The 18592-nt window shown below is 42.5% G+C and overlaps 1 protein-coding gene across 1 annotated transcript in view; it reads right to left on the reverse strand.

Annotated features, from left to right (window-relative positions):
* Window positions 1–18592, reverse strand: part of LARS2 (leucyl-tRNA synthetase 2, mitochondrial) — a 267199-nt gene that overhangs the window by 167476 nt on the left and 81131 nt on the right. Inside the window, 2 exon segments of the mRNA XM_029589600.1 lie at window positions 1888–1948; window positions 14728–14819. Of these exon segments, the coding sequence (XP_029445460.1) occupies window positions 1888–1948; window positions 14728–14819 (153 nt within the window).

Raw genomic sequence — 18592 nt, forward strand, 5'->3', positions numbered from 1 at the left:
ATCCTTTGATTTTTTTTTTTTTTTTTTTAACTTGCATCCATAGCAGAAGTAGTTATGTGGCAGGGGACCTTGGTGTGCACCGGTGTGCATAAGTATTTGCATGCACATCTCTTGGTCAGGCCCCAAAACCATCATGCCCTGCCCCTTTTGGAAACTTTGGAGATGTGCGCACCGTGGCATTTATGCACATATATGGGTGCATGCAAGCCCAACTTCTTCCTACATCTCCTAACTGATGCACGTAGTGGGCTTTTAAAATTCACCTTTAAATGTACGAGAGGAATTGGTGATGATGAAAAGCTGCATCAGTAGCACCAAGGCTCGGTGCATCAATGGTGTCAACTCTCACTCTGAGGCATCAATGGAGGAAGCATTATTGGTGTTGGGGCTCCATGCAACAACAGGACTGGGGCTTGATGTACTGGTGAATGGTGTGTAGACAGCACTAGTGATATATGTATTAACTATCGTTGGTGTCGAGGCTTGGTGCCTTTTGCAGCAATGGCTCCTAGGACTAGTCCTTTTTACTAGGCCTCGAAGCCTGCGAATGGCTTGCCTGCGCCTGAGATTGGTACTTTTTATGTTACTCGGCCTCAACAAGCTGGAGGGGACCCATGTTTGTTCCAGCAATGGGGGGAGGTTTACTTGAAGAGCTCCTGCTCAACTTGGCACCCCGGGAGCCAGAAGAGGCTCCGGGAACAGTAATGACTGTAGCTCTTGAGAGACTTCTGCAGCTCCATCTTCCAAGCTCTGAACTTCTGAGAGCACAGGGACATTCGGCCATGGTGGAAGCAGTTAGATTGGACATGATTCGATCCTCAGTACCAACGACATATATTGTGTCCATTAGTAATGGACATTTTCCTACCACATACGTAGTTCCCTGAAGCCCCTGATGGAGAGCTTCTTCATGCCAGACATTTCTGAAAAAGTTTTTTTTTTTTTTATTAGCACTGAAAAGTGCTGTACATGTGGCTGCAAGGCAGTGAGGCAACATAGTAATAAAATAATTTAAAGAAAAAGTTAACATACTAAGAAATATCACTTAAAGAAAATGAGAGAAGGCATATGTCCGTGTTGATGCTTGGACGAACAAAAACTGAGGGGCTCACAAGGCAACACCCACATGGGAACTCCCACACAAGCTCAGTACAGCAAAAGCGCTATGAGCTAGGAGAGAAAAGTCCATTCGGTGCCTTTGGATAACATTACCCACGTGTCATGGCTAATTCAGCCATGCTTGACAATGGAGAAATACATTTTAAAACTAATCAGAGAAAATTCTTTTTCTCTCAATGCACAATTAAACTCTGGACTTTGTTGCCAGGGTTAGTGCAGTTAGTGTAGCTGGGTTTAAAGAAGGTTTGGATAAGTTCTTGGAGGAGAAGTCCATTACCTGCTACTGATCAAGTTGACTTAGAAAATAGCCACTGCTATTACTAGCAACAGTAACATGGATTAGAGTTAGTTTTTGGGTACTTGCCAGGTTCTTATGGCCTGGATTGGCCACTATTGGAAACAGGATGCTGGGCTTGATGGACCTTTGGTCTGACCCAGTGTGGCAATTTCTTATGTTCTTATGTACGTATTTGTTTACACCAGGTCAGTTGTTATCTAAGCAGGTTTAGGAAACTCTGGTCCTGGAGTGTCACAAACAGGTCTGGTTTTCGGCATATCCACAACAAATATGCATGAAATATATTTGCATGTGCTGCCTCCATTGTATGTAACTACACCTCATGCATATTCATTGTAGACATCCTAAAATCCAGACCTGTTTGTGGCATTCCAGGACCAGAGTTATCTATCCCTGATATAGAACACTTATTTCTCAAAAGTACTTTCCCAAAAATCTGACCCCAAAAAGCAAACAAAACAACCACTTACCCGATCCCAGTTAAAGCATAAGCCTATTCTATCAAGTTGATCTCTCATATGCCGGATATTACTGTAATAAACAAAAGAAACACTTATGAAAATACTGTGGTTGATTTTAGATCTAAGTTTCTTTACCAAAAGACTGTTTTCTGTGGTATCTGTAAAACTTTTTTTCTAAGCGACAGTTATTAGATGTTGCCAAAAATAGTGTAACTGGTTGCCGTTACTCTTGTTTACTTTGGAGTCACGGAAATGAGCTAGATCAGTTTGTTCAGTGTCTTGTCTGTTTTTACAATAGAATAGGTTTTTAAAAAGTTAAATAACCCTACGTTGCATTTGAAAGAGAGTTGGGAGAGGGGGAAAACAGCATAAGAAGAAAACAATACTCCTGAAAATATTGTGCATTCATGCGTTTCTAATAGGTGAAAACATATGAAATTTCCAAGGACCCCTGTTCCATGCAAACTAGGAATGATGATTCTCAGAGAGCTCCAGTTTATATCCCAATGTAACCTGGCCCCAGTGTCAATAAACCCCCAAAAAATCACAGTTAAGAGACAAAGTTTTACTCAACATATTGGAACAATGAATTAAATACATGAATGGGTAAACACAGAACACACGTCCTAGGAAAAAACTTGGTTCTTACCTGCTAATTTTCTCTCCTTGAGTCCCACAGATCAGTCCAGACGCGTGGGATTTCCCCCCATCAGCAGATGGAGAACAGAACAAAAGCTTTACTGTACTGCTGGTACATAAGACAGTGTAAAAACCAAAGACCAAACCAATGGGACTCAAAATACTAATTATCGCAAGATCCAGTCAGACAAATTAGACTTAACAACAAAATGAAAGTAAAATGTCAGCAAGTCTGATAGCGTGTCATGCACAAAAAGTGCTAGGATCGCCCAGACTAACAATCTACCTTCACAAGAACTCACAAGAATATAATTTTTTAGGTTTTTTTCAAATGTAATTAAAAGCAGAAAATAGAACACTAACACTACTTCAAGTGTCAACTCCCACTGCCCAGGGTTTCCCTGCAGAGAAAATCCACTGGTGCCTTCCCAACTATGGCCACATGAGATGCCGACAAGACCTGCAGATGTCACTCTGCCCAACAGAACAACTTTGCCACCTCCAGAGAAACTGCTGGACTCTTGGGTGCTCCTGGTCTGTTGTTGCATGCCAGCGCCATCGCATTGTCTGACAACTCTTACTGCCCTGTTGCAGACTAGGGGAAGAAAGAATAACAAAACTTTCCTGATCAATCTTGTTTCCAAATGACCGGTGAACCATGAGACTTTTGCCGTCAACCCCAGGTGATGCGCTGGACCTTGACAGATGGCTCTCCATCCTTTCAAACTAGTCTCTGTAGACACCATGATCCAATTCGGAATGTCCAACCCACTGATCTGGACAAATTGTCCTGTGAGAGCTACAGTACCTGAATGTAAACCGATGTGATATCTCAGATCGAATGTCGGCATATAAAAATAAATAAATAAATAAATAAATCTGGCTCCCCCCGATAGGAGTAATCTGAACTTGAAATCTTCCAACTGAGGACACAGCCATGACAGAAGGGGCCTCTGCATTGGGCCCATGTGCACAAAGCCCAAGGAATCAAGTCCAGAATAGATGACATGGAACCAAGGATCTGAAGATAATCCCAGACCCTGGGATTCCTCAGGTGCAACCTGTAGATTCAACATCCTGTCTAAAGAAAGGAACACCTTGCCTACCCTGGTCTTGAAACACACCCCCAGGCATTCCAAAATTTGTGATGGAAGCCGTTTGCTCTTGGCAACAGTTATGATCCAACCTATTATTTGCAACCTCTGCAACACCTTGTGAACAGACTGTTGGCAAATATCCCAATGATGGTGCCTGAATAAGCTAGTCATCCAAATAAGAGTATACCAAAATACCTTCTTTGTGCAAGGCTTCCACTAACAGCACTATCACCTTGGAGCACGGTGCGAGGGCTGTTACGAGTCAAAATATTAGCGCTCAAAACTGAGAATGCTTCCCCATTACCACTTATGATGATATCTCAGAATGGGAATGCAAAAATAAGCCCCTGGCAGAATTAGAGGATGAAGGAATTCTCCTTTCCTGACCACAGTGAACACCAAGCAAAGAATTTCAATCTACAGGTGAAGCACCCATAAAGATGCATTCACCTTCCTGAGGGCCAAAATGGGCTGATACATGCCCTCTTTATTTAGCATCATGAAATAACTAGTATGTCTGCATTCATCTCTTCTTACCTCTGGGATCGGAAACACTATCCCAAACCCTGTTGTAGCCTCAGAAAACACAAAAGTTTCTGAAAAGAGAAGATGGTCTAGCAAGGACCTCATTGCTTCTCTCATTAACCAGGAAGTGCATTGAGAGACCATGAAATTTTTGATCACTGAGCAAGCCAAATCCAATATGCAGTCATCCATTTCAACAGAAGAGACTCACTGGTCTGAAGTTATCATGGATCACCCTTCACAAATTAGGGACAACCAACCCCTTTATACAGACAACTGAAAGGAGAACCAACCAAGACTCATTGGGAATTCGAAGTCCACCTAAGTTGGACTCTGTATGCTCCCGAGTGGTCCCTTTGATTCCCCAAAAGGACCGAGCCCTTATAGGATATTGATACAGTGAAGGAGAACTTTTCCCAGGGATAACACCACCTGACCTCTGGGAACTTCTATCTACCGGTAAAAGACTAGCGGAAACCCTTAGGCTTGTCCTCTGGCCCAAACAGTCACTGTCCTATTACGGAACCGTAACAAATATCTAGCCTCCCCTGATAAGACCATGCCTCTAGTTGAGGTACAAATCAAATCATGCAGGGCATCCAATATAAAGGCAACGTCCGCTTCCAGCCATTCTGTTTCCCACTCCGAAACACCATCCTCAGTACTAGCAACTGGAATCTGCTGTACCCAGCTTAAGCAAGCCCCAGCCAAGACCTCAAAATCTCGGGGTGCACCTGTATCTTTCTATTCTGAACATCCCGCAAAGTCACGCTCCCCTCCACAGGGATTGTTGCCTTCTTAGCAACTGCATAGACCAAGATTTCCACTTTAGGCCACCTTAGTAATGCTAAGACCTCCTCCAGGAGTGAATACAATTTCACCTTGGTTCTACCGCCTTCAGGCCTGTCTCCAGCGTATCCTATTCCCCCATAACCAGAGTTTTAGTCATCTTATGAAACAGGAAAGACTTGCGGGACCTCTAAAACCCTCTAAAATGAGATCTTCTCTCTCTTGCTCAGGCCCAGCTGACTTTCCCCATTGATCATCACCTTCTGGAGACAGGGATATCCCCGTCTTCCAGGACCTCTTTCTCTGGCTCTCTATCCTCCGGGATTTCGCCAGAGAATCATCCCCTGAAGACATTGAATCCCACTCAAAAACCAAAACATTATACAGCTGCTGCCGCTTAGTGTGAAGTGGGATGGGACTATTTCCCAATGTAGTTGCCAGTGCCCTCATACCAGAAGAACCAGAACTATCTTTAAATAAAAAGGCCCTGAGCATAATCCAAATTTGGGGGGAAAAAAAGGCTCCTCCAGGACCTATCCCAATACTTACTGAAGAGTAGAGCATCCCAAATGTGTTCCCATGGCATGCTCAAGTTGCCATCAACCGGAGCTAACACTAGTGGTTCTTAGAGGGATTCCCCGCACTCTCCCTTACTGTTGGGAGCACATAAAAATGGCCATCACAGTTATTCTCTCCAGATCCTCTGCTACCGCTTCAGGATCTGCAGCAAGACCATGTTTTCTGGCTGGAGATTCCCCTCCCCGCCTTTGGTGCAAGATGTGCACAAATCAAATGCCTGAATTGGGCACGATGGCCTCCACTCTCAGGGCTTTTTGTTTTCCTACACTCCTGCATTGTGGTCTTGCTGCTAGCACTACGACGACACAAAAGCTTACCCACTCTCCTCTCTGTGGCCGAAAGTAATCTCAGAATGAACAGTCCTGCCATATGGGACACCTGCTACTAACCAGAAAAACACATTTCCACAGTTGCATGCTCCCTTCTTACTGCCTCCCAGCTACCTTTTTATTTAAATTTTTTATTTTTTTTTTTAATATAACTAAAATTGCATCCAGCCAGGAAAAAGTACGAAAGATATAGTTTCCAGATTCCTGAAGGGAGCAGCCACAAGAGAGAGTGGAGAGGAATGGGAAAATAGGGAGCCAGACTCACTGGCTATCAGACCCTCCTCATTGCTAGGACTCAAGCTTACCAAGGGCCACTGACCCCTTGCTCATCCCCACTCTACTAGGGGATGGTCTCAAACCAAGTCTTAACACCTCTGGAAGCAAATCTTTATCTTCAAAGTCTAACTGCAGGTTTTGCACCTCCACCCTCTATTGGAGACAAAGAATACTAAGGGACTGAATGTGGCACACTGTCATATACCAACAGTATAGTAAAGCTTTTCTTCTCTGTCTTCACCTGCTGATAGAGGCGAAAAACCTACTCATCTAGAGTGATCTGGCAGACAATAAAGAAAATACAATTTAGCCCCATAAGCCTGATATGATGGTCCTATGGATAGAAGATTATCTTTTCATGAATGATTTGTAGTTTTGATCTTTCTACAATATTAAACTCTTTATTACGACATTATAAATAACATGATATTGATTTTGAGTGTGTTTTATTGTAATCAGTCCTGAACTTTGGAAAGTGTGGGATAGAAATAATTTTAAATAAATAAATGAAATAAAGCAAAAACAGTCTATAGAAATTTAGCTGAAAGTTTCTTTTCTTTCTTCCCCAAATATGTTCACAGAGAAACATGGAAAAGGTCAGGGGCAAACCAGCTGTAGAAATGAAAATGAAACCAGAAATTGATCTGTGTATTAGATAGACAAAAAAGTCTCAGGGCCTTGGGAAAGAGATGCCAACAACCTTACAAGTAATATTCCCATGACTGAAATACTTTACTTCTCTTTTCCCAGAGCAGGCTGACACATTGGTTTTTACTACTCTGTAATGGAGTTTGATTCAGCTCCTCTTGTTCTAACACACAATGGAGGAGGTTAATAGCTTGCTGCTTTTTGGTGGTGGTGTCGCCACTGGATCTTAACACTTCCCTGTGATGCTCTGATCCTGCAGTTGATGATATTCTCCTTTCCCACAACAACAAAAGGGAAACCTCTCTTCTCTCCTGGGATGGCACTTGGGCACTACCAGGCAGGTAATGCAAAGGGATTTCTTCCTCTGCATGATGAAGCTTCTTCCAGCTCTGCTGCCCATACAAGGCATATTTTCTTTCCTCACTCACCCCATACTCTGTATACACACTCTGCTGGCAAGATAGATGATGCTGTTTTTCCTCTGGATCAGTTCTGGGCAGCAAGTGGCTTCTTGATTGGTTACTTGCAGGTGTCACTCACACTTCCATGTTAGGAAGAACAGTCAGGCTTGAGCAAACCAACACAAAGTATTTAAAGCCAGGTTTGCATTGTTCTACAGGGCACATTTCTGCATGAATCTTCAGGATTTTCAGGTGTTATTTTACAGGGATAAAAGACAAAAAATAGGACCAGAGACACAGTTAAAAAGCCTATCGACCCCCTCTCCAAAACAACAGATAAAAAGCCTATCAACCCCCCCCCCCCATGTCAGTATATTATTTTTGGGGATCAGAGGATTGTAAGAAATTGCTTCCTTACAAGAAAAGTAACTCAAAGTTACATTTTCTGACAAAAAAAAGTAATTATACATTTACTAAATGGGGCATAAAAATAATCTGGTTTGGCACAATAATCCTTAATACACCTTTGTGAATAGGGATTCAAGTTACAAAGGTTTGTTTGTTTTTTCACTGCAGGCCCCATTATTTTCAGTCGGGACCTAGTCACTAACACCACAGGTTTTGGCAAGTTATTGCTTCACACACCTTTGTGAATAAGACTATAACTTGTTTAATAGAGCTAACTCGTAGAGTACAGTGCAGTTGCTTACCTATAACAGGTGCTCCCTTAGGACAGCAGGATGTTAGTCCTCACATGTGGATGACATCATCCGATGGATCCCGGCACGGAAAACATTTGTCAAAGTTTCTAGAAACTCTGACTGGCAGACTGAGCATGCCCAGCCTGCTGCTATCAGCGCATCCACGCGAGGTCCCCCTTCAGTCTCGTAATATAGCAAAAAATACGAGCAAGAAAAAGTAACACAACAAACCAAAGGTGAACCCAACATCGTGGGGAGGCGGGCGGGATTCCTGAGGACTAACATCCTGCTGTCCTGCAGGATGGTAGTCCTTACGTGTGGGTGATTACAGAGCTCCAGACTGCCCCATTCGACCAGACAGACCTACAGTAGCCGAACAAGGTGCCAACGAGCACAACACAACTGTGGCGCTGTGGAGAAAAACAGGGGGCGGTCTGGTCCCACAGAAAGCATGATAAGAGACAGTTGGGTTCAAGACTGGAATAAATTGTGCAGGACAGACTGGCCAAAAATTGTTGTCCTGGGGACTATTCCTATCAAGCTAGTAGTGAGCAACGAACATGTGGAAAGAACTCCAGGTCGCGGCTCTACAAATTTCAGCGACAGGGACCGCACGCAGATGGGCCACTGATGCTGCCATAGCCCGCACAGAGTGAGTTTTCACCCTGCCAGCCAGCTGAAGGCCTGCCTGCTTGTAGCAGAAGGCAATGCAATCAGCTAGCTAGTTGGTCAAGGTTTGCTTCCCCACCATTGCTCCCAGTCTATTGGAGTCAAAAGATACGAAGAGCTAGGAGGACTGTCTATGGGGGTTGCTGTATGATCCAAACAGAAAGCAAGTGCCCGCTTGCAGTCCAGGGTGTGGAGAGCACGTTCCCCTGGATGGGAATGAGGCCTTGGAAAGAAGGTGGGAAGGATGATGGACTGGTTAATGTGGAAAACAGTCACCACCTTAGGTAGAAATTTGGGATGTGTATGCAGCACCACGCAATCATGGAAGAATTTCGTGTAGGGAGCATACGTAACAAGGGCCTGGATCTCAATGACCCTGTAAGCAGAAGTGATCGCCACCAGGAACATGACTTTCCAGGTGAGGAACTTCAGGTCACAGGACTTAAAGAGGCTCAAACTGATGCCGCATTTGCCTCGCCATGACAACATTGAGATCCCACGGGGTAGCCAGAGGTCTAAGCAGAGGCTTTAGCTGAACGAGGCCCCGCTTAAAGCGTCCGACAAGAGGCTGGACCGAAAAGGGCGAACCAGCAACACCCTGGTGGTAGGCGCTGAGGTGCACGTGGAGGCCAGACTCGGACAGATGCTAGAGGTCATCCAGCAGGTGGCACTGCATGTCTAGCACCAGTCAGGCAGGGAGGAGCTTGTGCATGGAAGGTGGCACTTATCAAAGTGACTACAGGAGGCGCAACAGACAGAGGGAGAGGGGGAAGAGAAAGGGAAGAGTGAGGAAAAGTGAGGAGAAGGGAGGTTAGAAGGAGGCAGACATGAAGAGGAAGACGTGGAAGTAGGACAAAGGAAAAGAAGGGAAGGGGAAAACAAAAGACGAGAGGGCAAGAAAAAGTTTTGACCTTGGAATCTCTGCAACAAACAATGGGCTGAATTTTCAAAATGTTACAAGCATAAGTAGCTTGTCTTTGCATAATCAGTATTTTATAAAAGTAAAAAATACAAGCAAATTTTCACATTCAATTTGGACATATATGTGGAAAAAAAATGAAAATGGGACGTCTAGGGGCATCCGTGAGGAGAGGAGGGGAGGGCCGGGCCAACATTTACACACAAGTTGCTATTTTAAAAGACGCACATATATATATTTGCCAACTTACTTGTGCATTTTTACACTTGCTAATTATCTGAGGTAAGCAGGAGTGGCTCAAGGCAATCTGCTGCCTAAGGCGAAGGAAGATGTGGTGTTCTCCTACTCCCACCCCCACCATGACACAGGTCAAATCATTGAGAGGCCCAACGGGGGTTCCCTTGGAGTCTGACTCGTTTGGTGATTTGAAATGCTGCAGAAAGTGTAAAGCAGGGGTCAGAGTTCTCAGAGGAGTGGCAGATAGTGTGTCAGTGATAATGTTTCTAGGAAGCTGGCAACCCTGCCACACTCCCAGGAACCCTCCCCACCTGCCTCCAGCATTTGCTTCCTGAATGGTGAATGGCGGGGATCTGTGTATGGCACAATCTCTACAGGTAGATGTAAGGGTATTAGGTGCTCTAGACAAAACTTTGATCCTTGCATCCCTTCCCTCCCAGCCCTTACCATACACAATTACAAAATATGCATTTAAAATAAAAGATTTTACATTAAAAACTACATTCAAAGTCTTCTGAGGTAAAAATATCACAATCAACTGTTACATGCACTGCTGTTATACCAACTAGAAAACCCGATCTAAAAACACCTGGAACTTCTATGGTATTAGGCCTATTGTAAAGTGTGTTCGATGTGGGCTTGGCCCTCAGAAAGCCATGAGTAAACTGAATTACATTAACAATATAGTAATCTCCCATACCAAAACAGCACTAACTGCTAGCACTCAAACAGTAATAATCCTACCTATGAAAAGGCAACACTGCAAATATTACACCAGGTTCTAAAACACCAATACTACTCCTCCTATTAAGAAAACAGAACAAGCCAGGCTGCTGTAGATCAATAAATAAAATTACATCCCAGCAAAATACCTCACCTCAGTCACACATGCAGAACACAGACAGACCCTCTCCAAATACAGAATGAAGACACCATAAGGTTTACTGTAAATAGAAATGGGCAGACAAAAACTGAACTGGAAACCACAAGAAGCCAGACTCTGTATGCAATGCAACAGAAACATCATTACTGCTCATAAAACAATAATAAAATTAAGAAATAACATATCAATCACAATAGTGAAACTATACTAATAGAATATTTCAAAACAGCTGATGAACAGATCATCATTTAATAATTAAACTAAAAAATTTTCAAAAAGGTCTTAAAAACCAATAAAATATTTCAAAACATCAAATACCACCCAACAATTAAAAAATAATATGAATAAAAAAATTCCCTGCTCTCCATACATGGGATCTTTTGATTTTTAGTCACCCAAAGATTGTCATGCAAGAGGGGAGCCATACTAACTTTAGCCTTCAACCTTATCTGCTTCAACGGCAATGGAGAAAGACTGATACTTCTTGCAAATCCAGCACAGCTCTCTGCTTCAACGGCAGGGGAGAAAATCTGATACTTCACTTTCAGTGCATTATTACTCTCTGCTTCAATGGCAAGGGAGAAAGTCTGATACTTCACTTTCAATGCATATCCAACATAGCTCTCTGCTTCAATGGCAGGGGGGAATGAAGAAAAGTGGATCTATATACAGACAACAACCAACAAGGACTGAATTACATAGTTGGGGTAAACAAGTATGGGTGTAGCTTGCTTATTGTAGTGGTTACTATCCCTAACTAATTAAGCTAGATATTTCACTTAGATGCAGTTCCAACACTGCTCTCTACATTAATGGAGGGGGGGAAGGAAAACAGAACCAAAAGGTTACTAAGGGCCAAGAGTAACATAAGTATGAGAAAAACCAAAAAAAGAGTGTGAAAGCTTGCTGGGCAGACTGGATGGGCCTTGGTCTTCTTCTGCCGTCATTTCTATATGTTTCTATCCTCTCTCTTTCATATACACTTACACATTCCCTCTCTTATAAATACACCAGTGCTTTCACATTCTCTCTCTCACATACACAGGCTCTCTCCTCCACACACATATACACAGGCTCTCATGAACACTCTCACTTACATACTTACAGTATAGGATCTCTCACACATGCATACAGGATCCCACACATGCATACAGGATCTCATACAGCTTTTTTCTCACACTTGCATACAGGCTCACAATGTACACACATGCTCTCTTGCACACCCGCACAGCCTCTCTTACTCAAATACACCCACAGGCTCTCACTTTCATACACACACACACACACACACACAGCAGAGGTCTCACTATCTCACTTACACAGGCACATTCTCAGAGCCGCCTCCTCTCTTAGTTGGGCTGTGGTGGGATGGGCCCCATCATGGCCATTTTGTTGTTTATACCCTGCCAGGCCTTCTCTTCTGGCCGTGGCAGAATGGGCTCCATTGCGGCCATTCTTTGTTCAGATCCCGCCACGCCTTCTGTTCTAGCCAAGTCAAGATGGGCTGTGCTGCAGCCATTCTTCTTTTCAGGCTCCTTTGGGTCTTCTCCTTCTGGCCCTAGGCACTTAAGCACCAAGGTGAGGTAGCCACAGGAGGAGAATTTGGGGGGGGGGGGGGGGGGGGGGGAGACACGACACTTTCTGCCACTCCCCAGATTTTGCCACCCTAAGGCGGCTGCCTCACCTCACGATAGAATCGCCCCAAACGTAAGTGACATTAAACATGTTTATTGTGTAGTATTGTGTGTAATATCATGAGAGGTCTTGAACGAGTAGATGTGACTCGGTTATTTACACTTTCGAATAACAGAAGGACTAGAGGACATTCCATGAAGTTAGCAAGTAGCACATTTAAGACTAATCAGAGAAATTTATTTTTCACTCAACACACAATAAAGCTCTGGAATTTGTTGCCAGAGGATGTGGTTAGTGCAGTTAGTGTAGCTGGGTTCAAAAAAGGTTTGGATAAATTCTTGGAGAAGTCCATCAACAGCTATTAATCAAGTTTACTTAGGGAATAGCCACTGCTATTAATTGTATCAGTAGCATGGGATCTTCTTAGTGTTTGGGTAATTGCCAGATTCTGGGCTTGATGGACCCTTGGTCTGACCCAGCATGGCAATTTCTTATGTTCTTATGTACTCACTGGGTGGAAGGTCAGGGTGAATTATGGGGAGTTCAGGCTTAAGAACCAGGAAAGTTTTAATTACCTAGAGAAGGACTGGGCAAACTGGTGGACTAATTAGTAACTGGTTAATTTCATTTATGTGCACATATTTTAAAATTGGCCGATTTATGTAAGTCCTACTTTATGTTCATATGTAAAATATATGTGCATATATTTTACAAGTATTCACGTGTAAGCCTACATACGCATATCATTGCAGGATAGAGATATGCATATTTTAAAATGTACATATATCATATACACATAGGTTAGAAAACACTTGCATAGATCTGCTCACATCCATATATGTGCATATATGCCACAAAGCACATTTGTTTGAAAGTTATCCTCCCTGTGCATGAGCAGTGATGGCTTATTTGTTAAAGCAGCAATGACACCACTCTTGCAACCCAGCCATCTCTCCCTGATCTGGACCTACCACTCCATCTCTACACACAGCAACACAGCAACAGAAACAAACACTAAATGCTGATTGGTATAAATATAGGGTGATAGCATTTAAAACAGAACTATACAAATTAAATGCCCCTGGTGTGTCCAAGCCAAACTGATAAGATGTCCACCTAAACCATGCTCTGGCTTGCTATGAGATCAACTAAGCCCTTCTCCTTCATGCCTGCCCTGGGATCAGCTGGGCCATCTCCTATGGGCATTGCCCTCTCTGCCACCCTGCCCATTATGCAGTTTTCACGAGGGGGTCATTCTGCCGCAATCTCATGATCTCGCTAGGCCTAATGCTGGCATTCCCTCCCTCCCCCAACACACTCCTTCCAGCTTGTAAAGGGAGGTCACTATCACCTTCTCAGGCATCTGCCTCTTAAGCCCTTGTGAATCAGATGCTGGCTCCACCTCAATCCCAAATTTTTCAGATATTACATGAGAGGAGAGGAAATCTCAAAAGCATTTCTCCAGCACTTGCCCAGCTTTTGCATTCATTCTGGAAGGTATCTACATATTCATTAGACTAGAATTCAAGCATAACTTCTTTCACAAATAATAAAATGCAAGGGCTGCTGGATCCTGAGCTGTGGGTGGGAAAATTCTTTTTTTTAAGCTCTCTGTTGTTCAAAGTTATTTTTCATGATCAGCTGGGCTAATTTATTTTTGTTATGCACACAGTACTGCAGGAGGTACAGAAGTGGATAGGGAGAAACTAATGACTAGGTTTATGCTTCCTGGTCTTATGGGACTAGTTAAAGTATGATCATAAAGAAGGGACACAAACGCTGAAATTCAGAAAAGTATAATTCCATCTCTGCACATCTTACTTGAAAATACAGCTCAAACTCTCCTATTTCATGTAATCATTTCCCTTCCCATGTAAACAGTGAATCACCATTTTGTGCATTAACAACTCTTTGGCCTCCCAGCTGATTGCAGGTGGGTTTTCTTAAACAGGAACAAGGCGACACAAAAGATATTACTCGGGAAAATACATTTCATGTTATTCTTATCAGCATAACAAATCATGGAAAGAACTTGGAAACATTTCTACACATGCCATTTTATTTTCTGGGAATTTCTACCCAACGTAAGCTTCATAATCATAAATGCAAGTCTCATCCCAGCTCCCACACTAGCTTCTTCTCTCTTGGATTTGGTTTATATGGTGCAGGTGGGAGGACGATCTCATATAAAGGCCATGTTTTATATTCTCCCCATACCTCCTTCTAACTATGCTTTCCCCTTCCCCTCCTACCCCTTGCCCACCCTCCCTCCCCCCCCCCCCCTCCTCTCCCCCCTCTCAATTCGGCTCCCATGGTTTCTTTTTTGTACTGTTTTATTTGTTCACTTTGTTATAATGTTTCATTGTTATATTATATTATATTGTTTCACTGTATCTCCCACCTGAGTTCTTTGTAAACCGGCATGATGTGCTTCATGAATGTCGGTAAATAAAAGTTAATAAATAAATAAAATAAATAAATAAATGTGCAGTCAGGGTGGCCAAGTACATAATAAAATGTACCTCTGTGTCCAGTTCTCTGGGTGCAGCCCATGCTCAATTGCTGCATTTTCTGCAGGAAGGCCAAATGCATCCCATCCCATTGGATTTATTACCTACAAGATAGAAATCAGATATAAAATAAAGGTTATTTTGCCACTTGCTGGATGAAAGCAGCCCAACCTAAGGACCAAAAGGTTAAGGAGTTTGGTTTCTGATTAACCACAGAAATGAGAACACAGTAGCTACATCATCTCCATTTTGGGATGGATTTCAAAACCAGCAAAGTCTGAAACAATCCCCCATGTGTAACGGTCTAGCTGTGAAAGACTACCTCTCTACTCTATGGTTGCAGCTTCACAGAGAATGCCTCAGGCATTATTTATATTTAGACCCACAACAAATTATTTTCAGTCAGGGAAAAGCACTGTGATGGCAGGGACATGAAAAAGTCACCAATTATCTATCCTATAAAAATGACTTTTCTTACTTCTGTTTTCATTTGATAATTAGATATATTACAACAAATTAAACTGCCAGTCAGGGATGATACCAAGGACATAGGAACAATAGTTAATACTACTATATTGCTTACAGATTACCCAAAAGATGACCAAACAAGCTTATAGGAAGTGGCGTACGGTCTCTACTCCAATAATCAGATAATTCTACACTTTTGAACAGATTGGTAGCCCTACACCGACTCTCTATAGCAGGGCTTCCCAAACCTGACTTAAAGGCTCCACACACAGCCAGGTCTTCAGGATATTCACCACTAATATGCATTGATAAACCCTGCATGCACTGGAGACTTAGCATAAGCGAATGTATCTCATGCATATTCATGATGCATAGCCTGAAAACCCAACTGTTGTGGAGTCCCCAGGATAAGTTTGAGCTCTGCCCTACAGATCCCTGAGCTCAGCTGAAGGACCTTAATAAGACATTTGGAGGGGGAGATCATTTAGTTTCCCCCCTCACTCTCTACCTTTATTTTCTTCATAATAATCTATTAAAACCAGGTGAACATTTGCCCTGCCCATTAAGGAAATCGTTTGCATATTTCCCAATCAAAGCCACTTCTTTCATTTTTTATGATTTCAAAATTGAGACAATGCAAAAAAAACAAAACAAAACAAAAAAACCCCAAACATATGCATAAAGATATGGAGTCACAGATCACATTCAGTCTGTATTTAATTTCCCCACATGGTTGATTTAATTTAACTAAATGTTTATATTCCACCTTTCTGGACTGGTCAGAATAAATTCAGGTACAATAAGTATTTTCCCCATTCCCAGAGGGCTTACAATCTAAAGTGCCTATTTACTAAATGTTTTCTCCGTTTTGTGTTTATGGTTCGCAGCCCACTCCTCTAACCATTAGGTGACTCCCCCACTCCACTAAATGACGGCAGTCCCAAAATATTAAGAAAATTAGATCATGTTCATAAGCTGCACGGCAATCAATTCCAAAATACTTTAAGAGCAACATTTTCAAAAGGGACTTTTGGGGGACAAAGCAGGGCTTTTCCTGCAGAAATGGCCCTTCAGAAAATCGTGCAACTGATGTATGTGCATGGGGAGAGGCGTTCCACTTAGCGGAGCCTGGTCGGGATTGGAACTTATACACTTAAAGGTGCAATTTTAAAAGCCCAATGCGGGCAGAAATTAGGGGATGAGAGAATACGTCGGGCTGAAGTGCACCGAGCGGATTTTAAAAGCTGCCTGGATACGCGCACACACGCCGCTGCACGCACAAATGAAGTTTCCAAAAAGGGGTGGGCTGTGGGCGTGGCCTAGGCAGGGCATGGGCGTTCCGGGATTTTTACATGAAATTTGCACGTAAATACTTCCACACACACTGGCGCATGCTGGGGTCCCCTGCTATGTAACTTTACTTCTGATATGGATGACAAAAACATCTAGGCAGATCAGTAGGGTTTTCCAGGTCAGGGCTAACAAGGAGGAAGGAAGGCTATTAAACTAGGGGATCTGGAAGTGCTCTCTCTTAACTGGGCAAATTGTGAACGGACTGGGAAAAAGAGCACGTGGCTTTTAAAATCCCCCCACTTCCATGGTAGAAGCGGCATTTGCGTGCATCGTGCATGCCCACTAAAAATCAAGCGCACTTGTGTGTGCGGCTCGGCTATTTTATAACATGCACGCATATACTTGTGTAGGTTATTTTACAGCCATGTCCCTGGATGCATGCCGAAGAACACATGTGCTCATGTGTCGCTTTGAAAGTTACCATCATACTGTGGGGTTTTTTTTTAATTTTAAAATGTATGCGCAAAAATTATCTTAGTAAAACCATGTGCATCAAAAAGTAGGTGTAATTTGTGCTCATATAATTTTGCCAGTATAATTTTCTAAGCGAACTTATATGCATAAATTCTCTTTGAAAATTGGTGTACTTCAACATATAACAGCCCACAAATTTATGCAGCCCGTTATAAAATTACCCCATAAACACCTGTCACAAACACCAACCTTTCTGACTCATGTTTATTACCTTCCCTCTACAAATAGAGAAGTGGGGGAAGGCGGGGCCTACCATTCCATCTCTTCTCCTTGGTTTTGTGCATTAAAAAATATAACGTAGCTGTTTAGAATCAGAGAGTGAAAAATGTTTGCTTAAATACTTTACAATTCCACAGCTATCTTAGGGCCCAATCAGTATTCAATTCAGAAACCTCTTCACCAACAAGAATTCCACCAAAAACCTATTAGCAAAGGCTAAAAATGTACTGGAGCGATGTAATACTGGTGGAAGAGGGATTCCTTTGGTATTTGCAGTATTTTCACCAAAATCGTCTTGAATAAATCAAGGGAAGAAATATTTCAGATATTAAGAAAATTGACCAAAATTATTTCACTTCGAAGCATTAAACATTTTCCTGCAGAATAAAGCAATGTCTGTGATGCTCCTCCAGTTTCTTAATTACATTCCCAGCAATGGGCATGGTGTAGCCACTAAACTGGCTAGTTTTACAGCAAGAGATTGCAAGCCTCAGCCTGGATTGTATGAATCTGTTTTCCGTGCCCAGCCATAAATTTTTGTGTATTCTGTGAGCTATGAGGATTTCAATGGCTCCGACTAGTTTTTCTATACAAATCTCCCTTTTCTAGGATTTTCCTGTTGAATACTGAAAATAAAAATTCACCCTTGGCAAGCACAACCATAAGGAATATACATGATGGACACTAGCATTTTCCCAGGCATGCCTCAGTACAGGGAAAGCCCTGGGGTGAGTTTGCGAGGGACGGATATATAGATTTTTCAAACTCTGTATGTTCTCAGAGAAGAGACAATAAAGACTTATCTATTAAAATACTTAAGTGCATTATGTATTATGCTAATGGACAGGTTTATAGCAACTGTGCTACTAAGAGCAAAAGAGCATTATAAAATCTGTTGCCTAGATGTGACCAGAAAAGAAAAAAAAAATCTGTTGGGTGCCTAAGCCTTGAGATAGCTTAGCAACCCAGAAAACCGAGATCCCAGAAGAGAAAACATTTCTTCCTGCTATCATCAAGATTTATTTTGTCTTTTTTAACCATACAATATCAGTTTCTATTTTCCTTGTATAATTAGAAATTACTACTTACCTGATAATTTCCTTTTCTTTAGGACAGTCCAGAACAAGTGGGTTATGCATTCCTGCCAGCAGATGGAGAATGAGTAAAGTGATGTCACAGTATATACACCCCTGCAATTACATCAGCCTGCCAGTATTCTCTTCAAAAGCATCTGTGGACAGACTAGCAAAAACTTTGATGAAAAACAGATAACCACAGCAATACTCAGCCAACACTGAGCTCAGACAAGAATGTAATAACACTAGTCTAGGGACTGGAGTAACACTTACCAGTAAGCCTGTAA

This window comes from Rhinatrema bivittatum, chromosome 2, assembly GCF_901001135.1.
Source record: "Rhinatrema bivittatum chromosome 2, aRhiBiv1.1, whole genome shotgun sequence".
Classification (NCBI taxonomy): Eukaryota; Metazoa; Chordata; class Amphibia; order Gymnophiona; family Rhinatrematidae; genus Rhinatrema; species Rhinatrema bivittatum.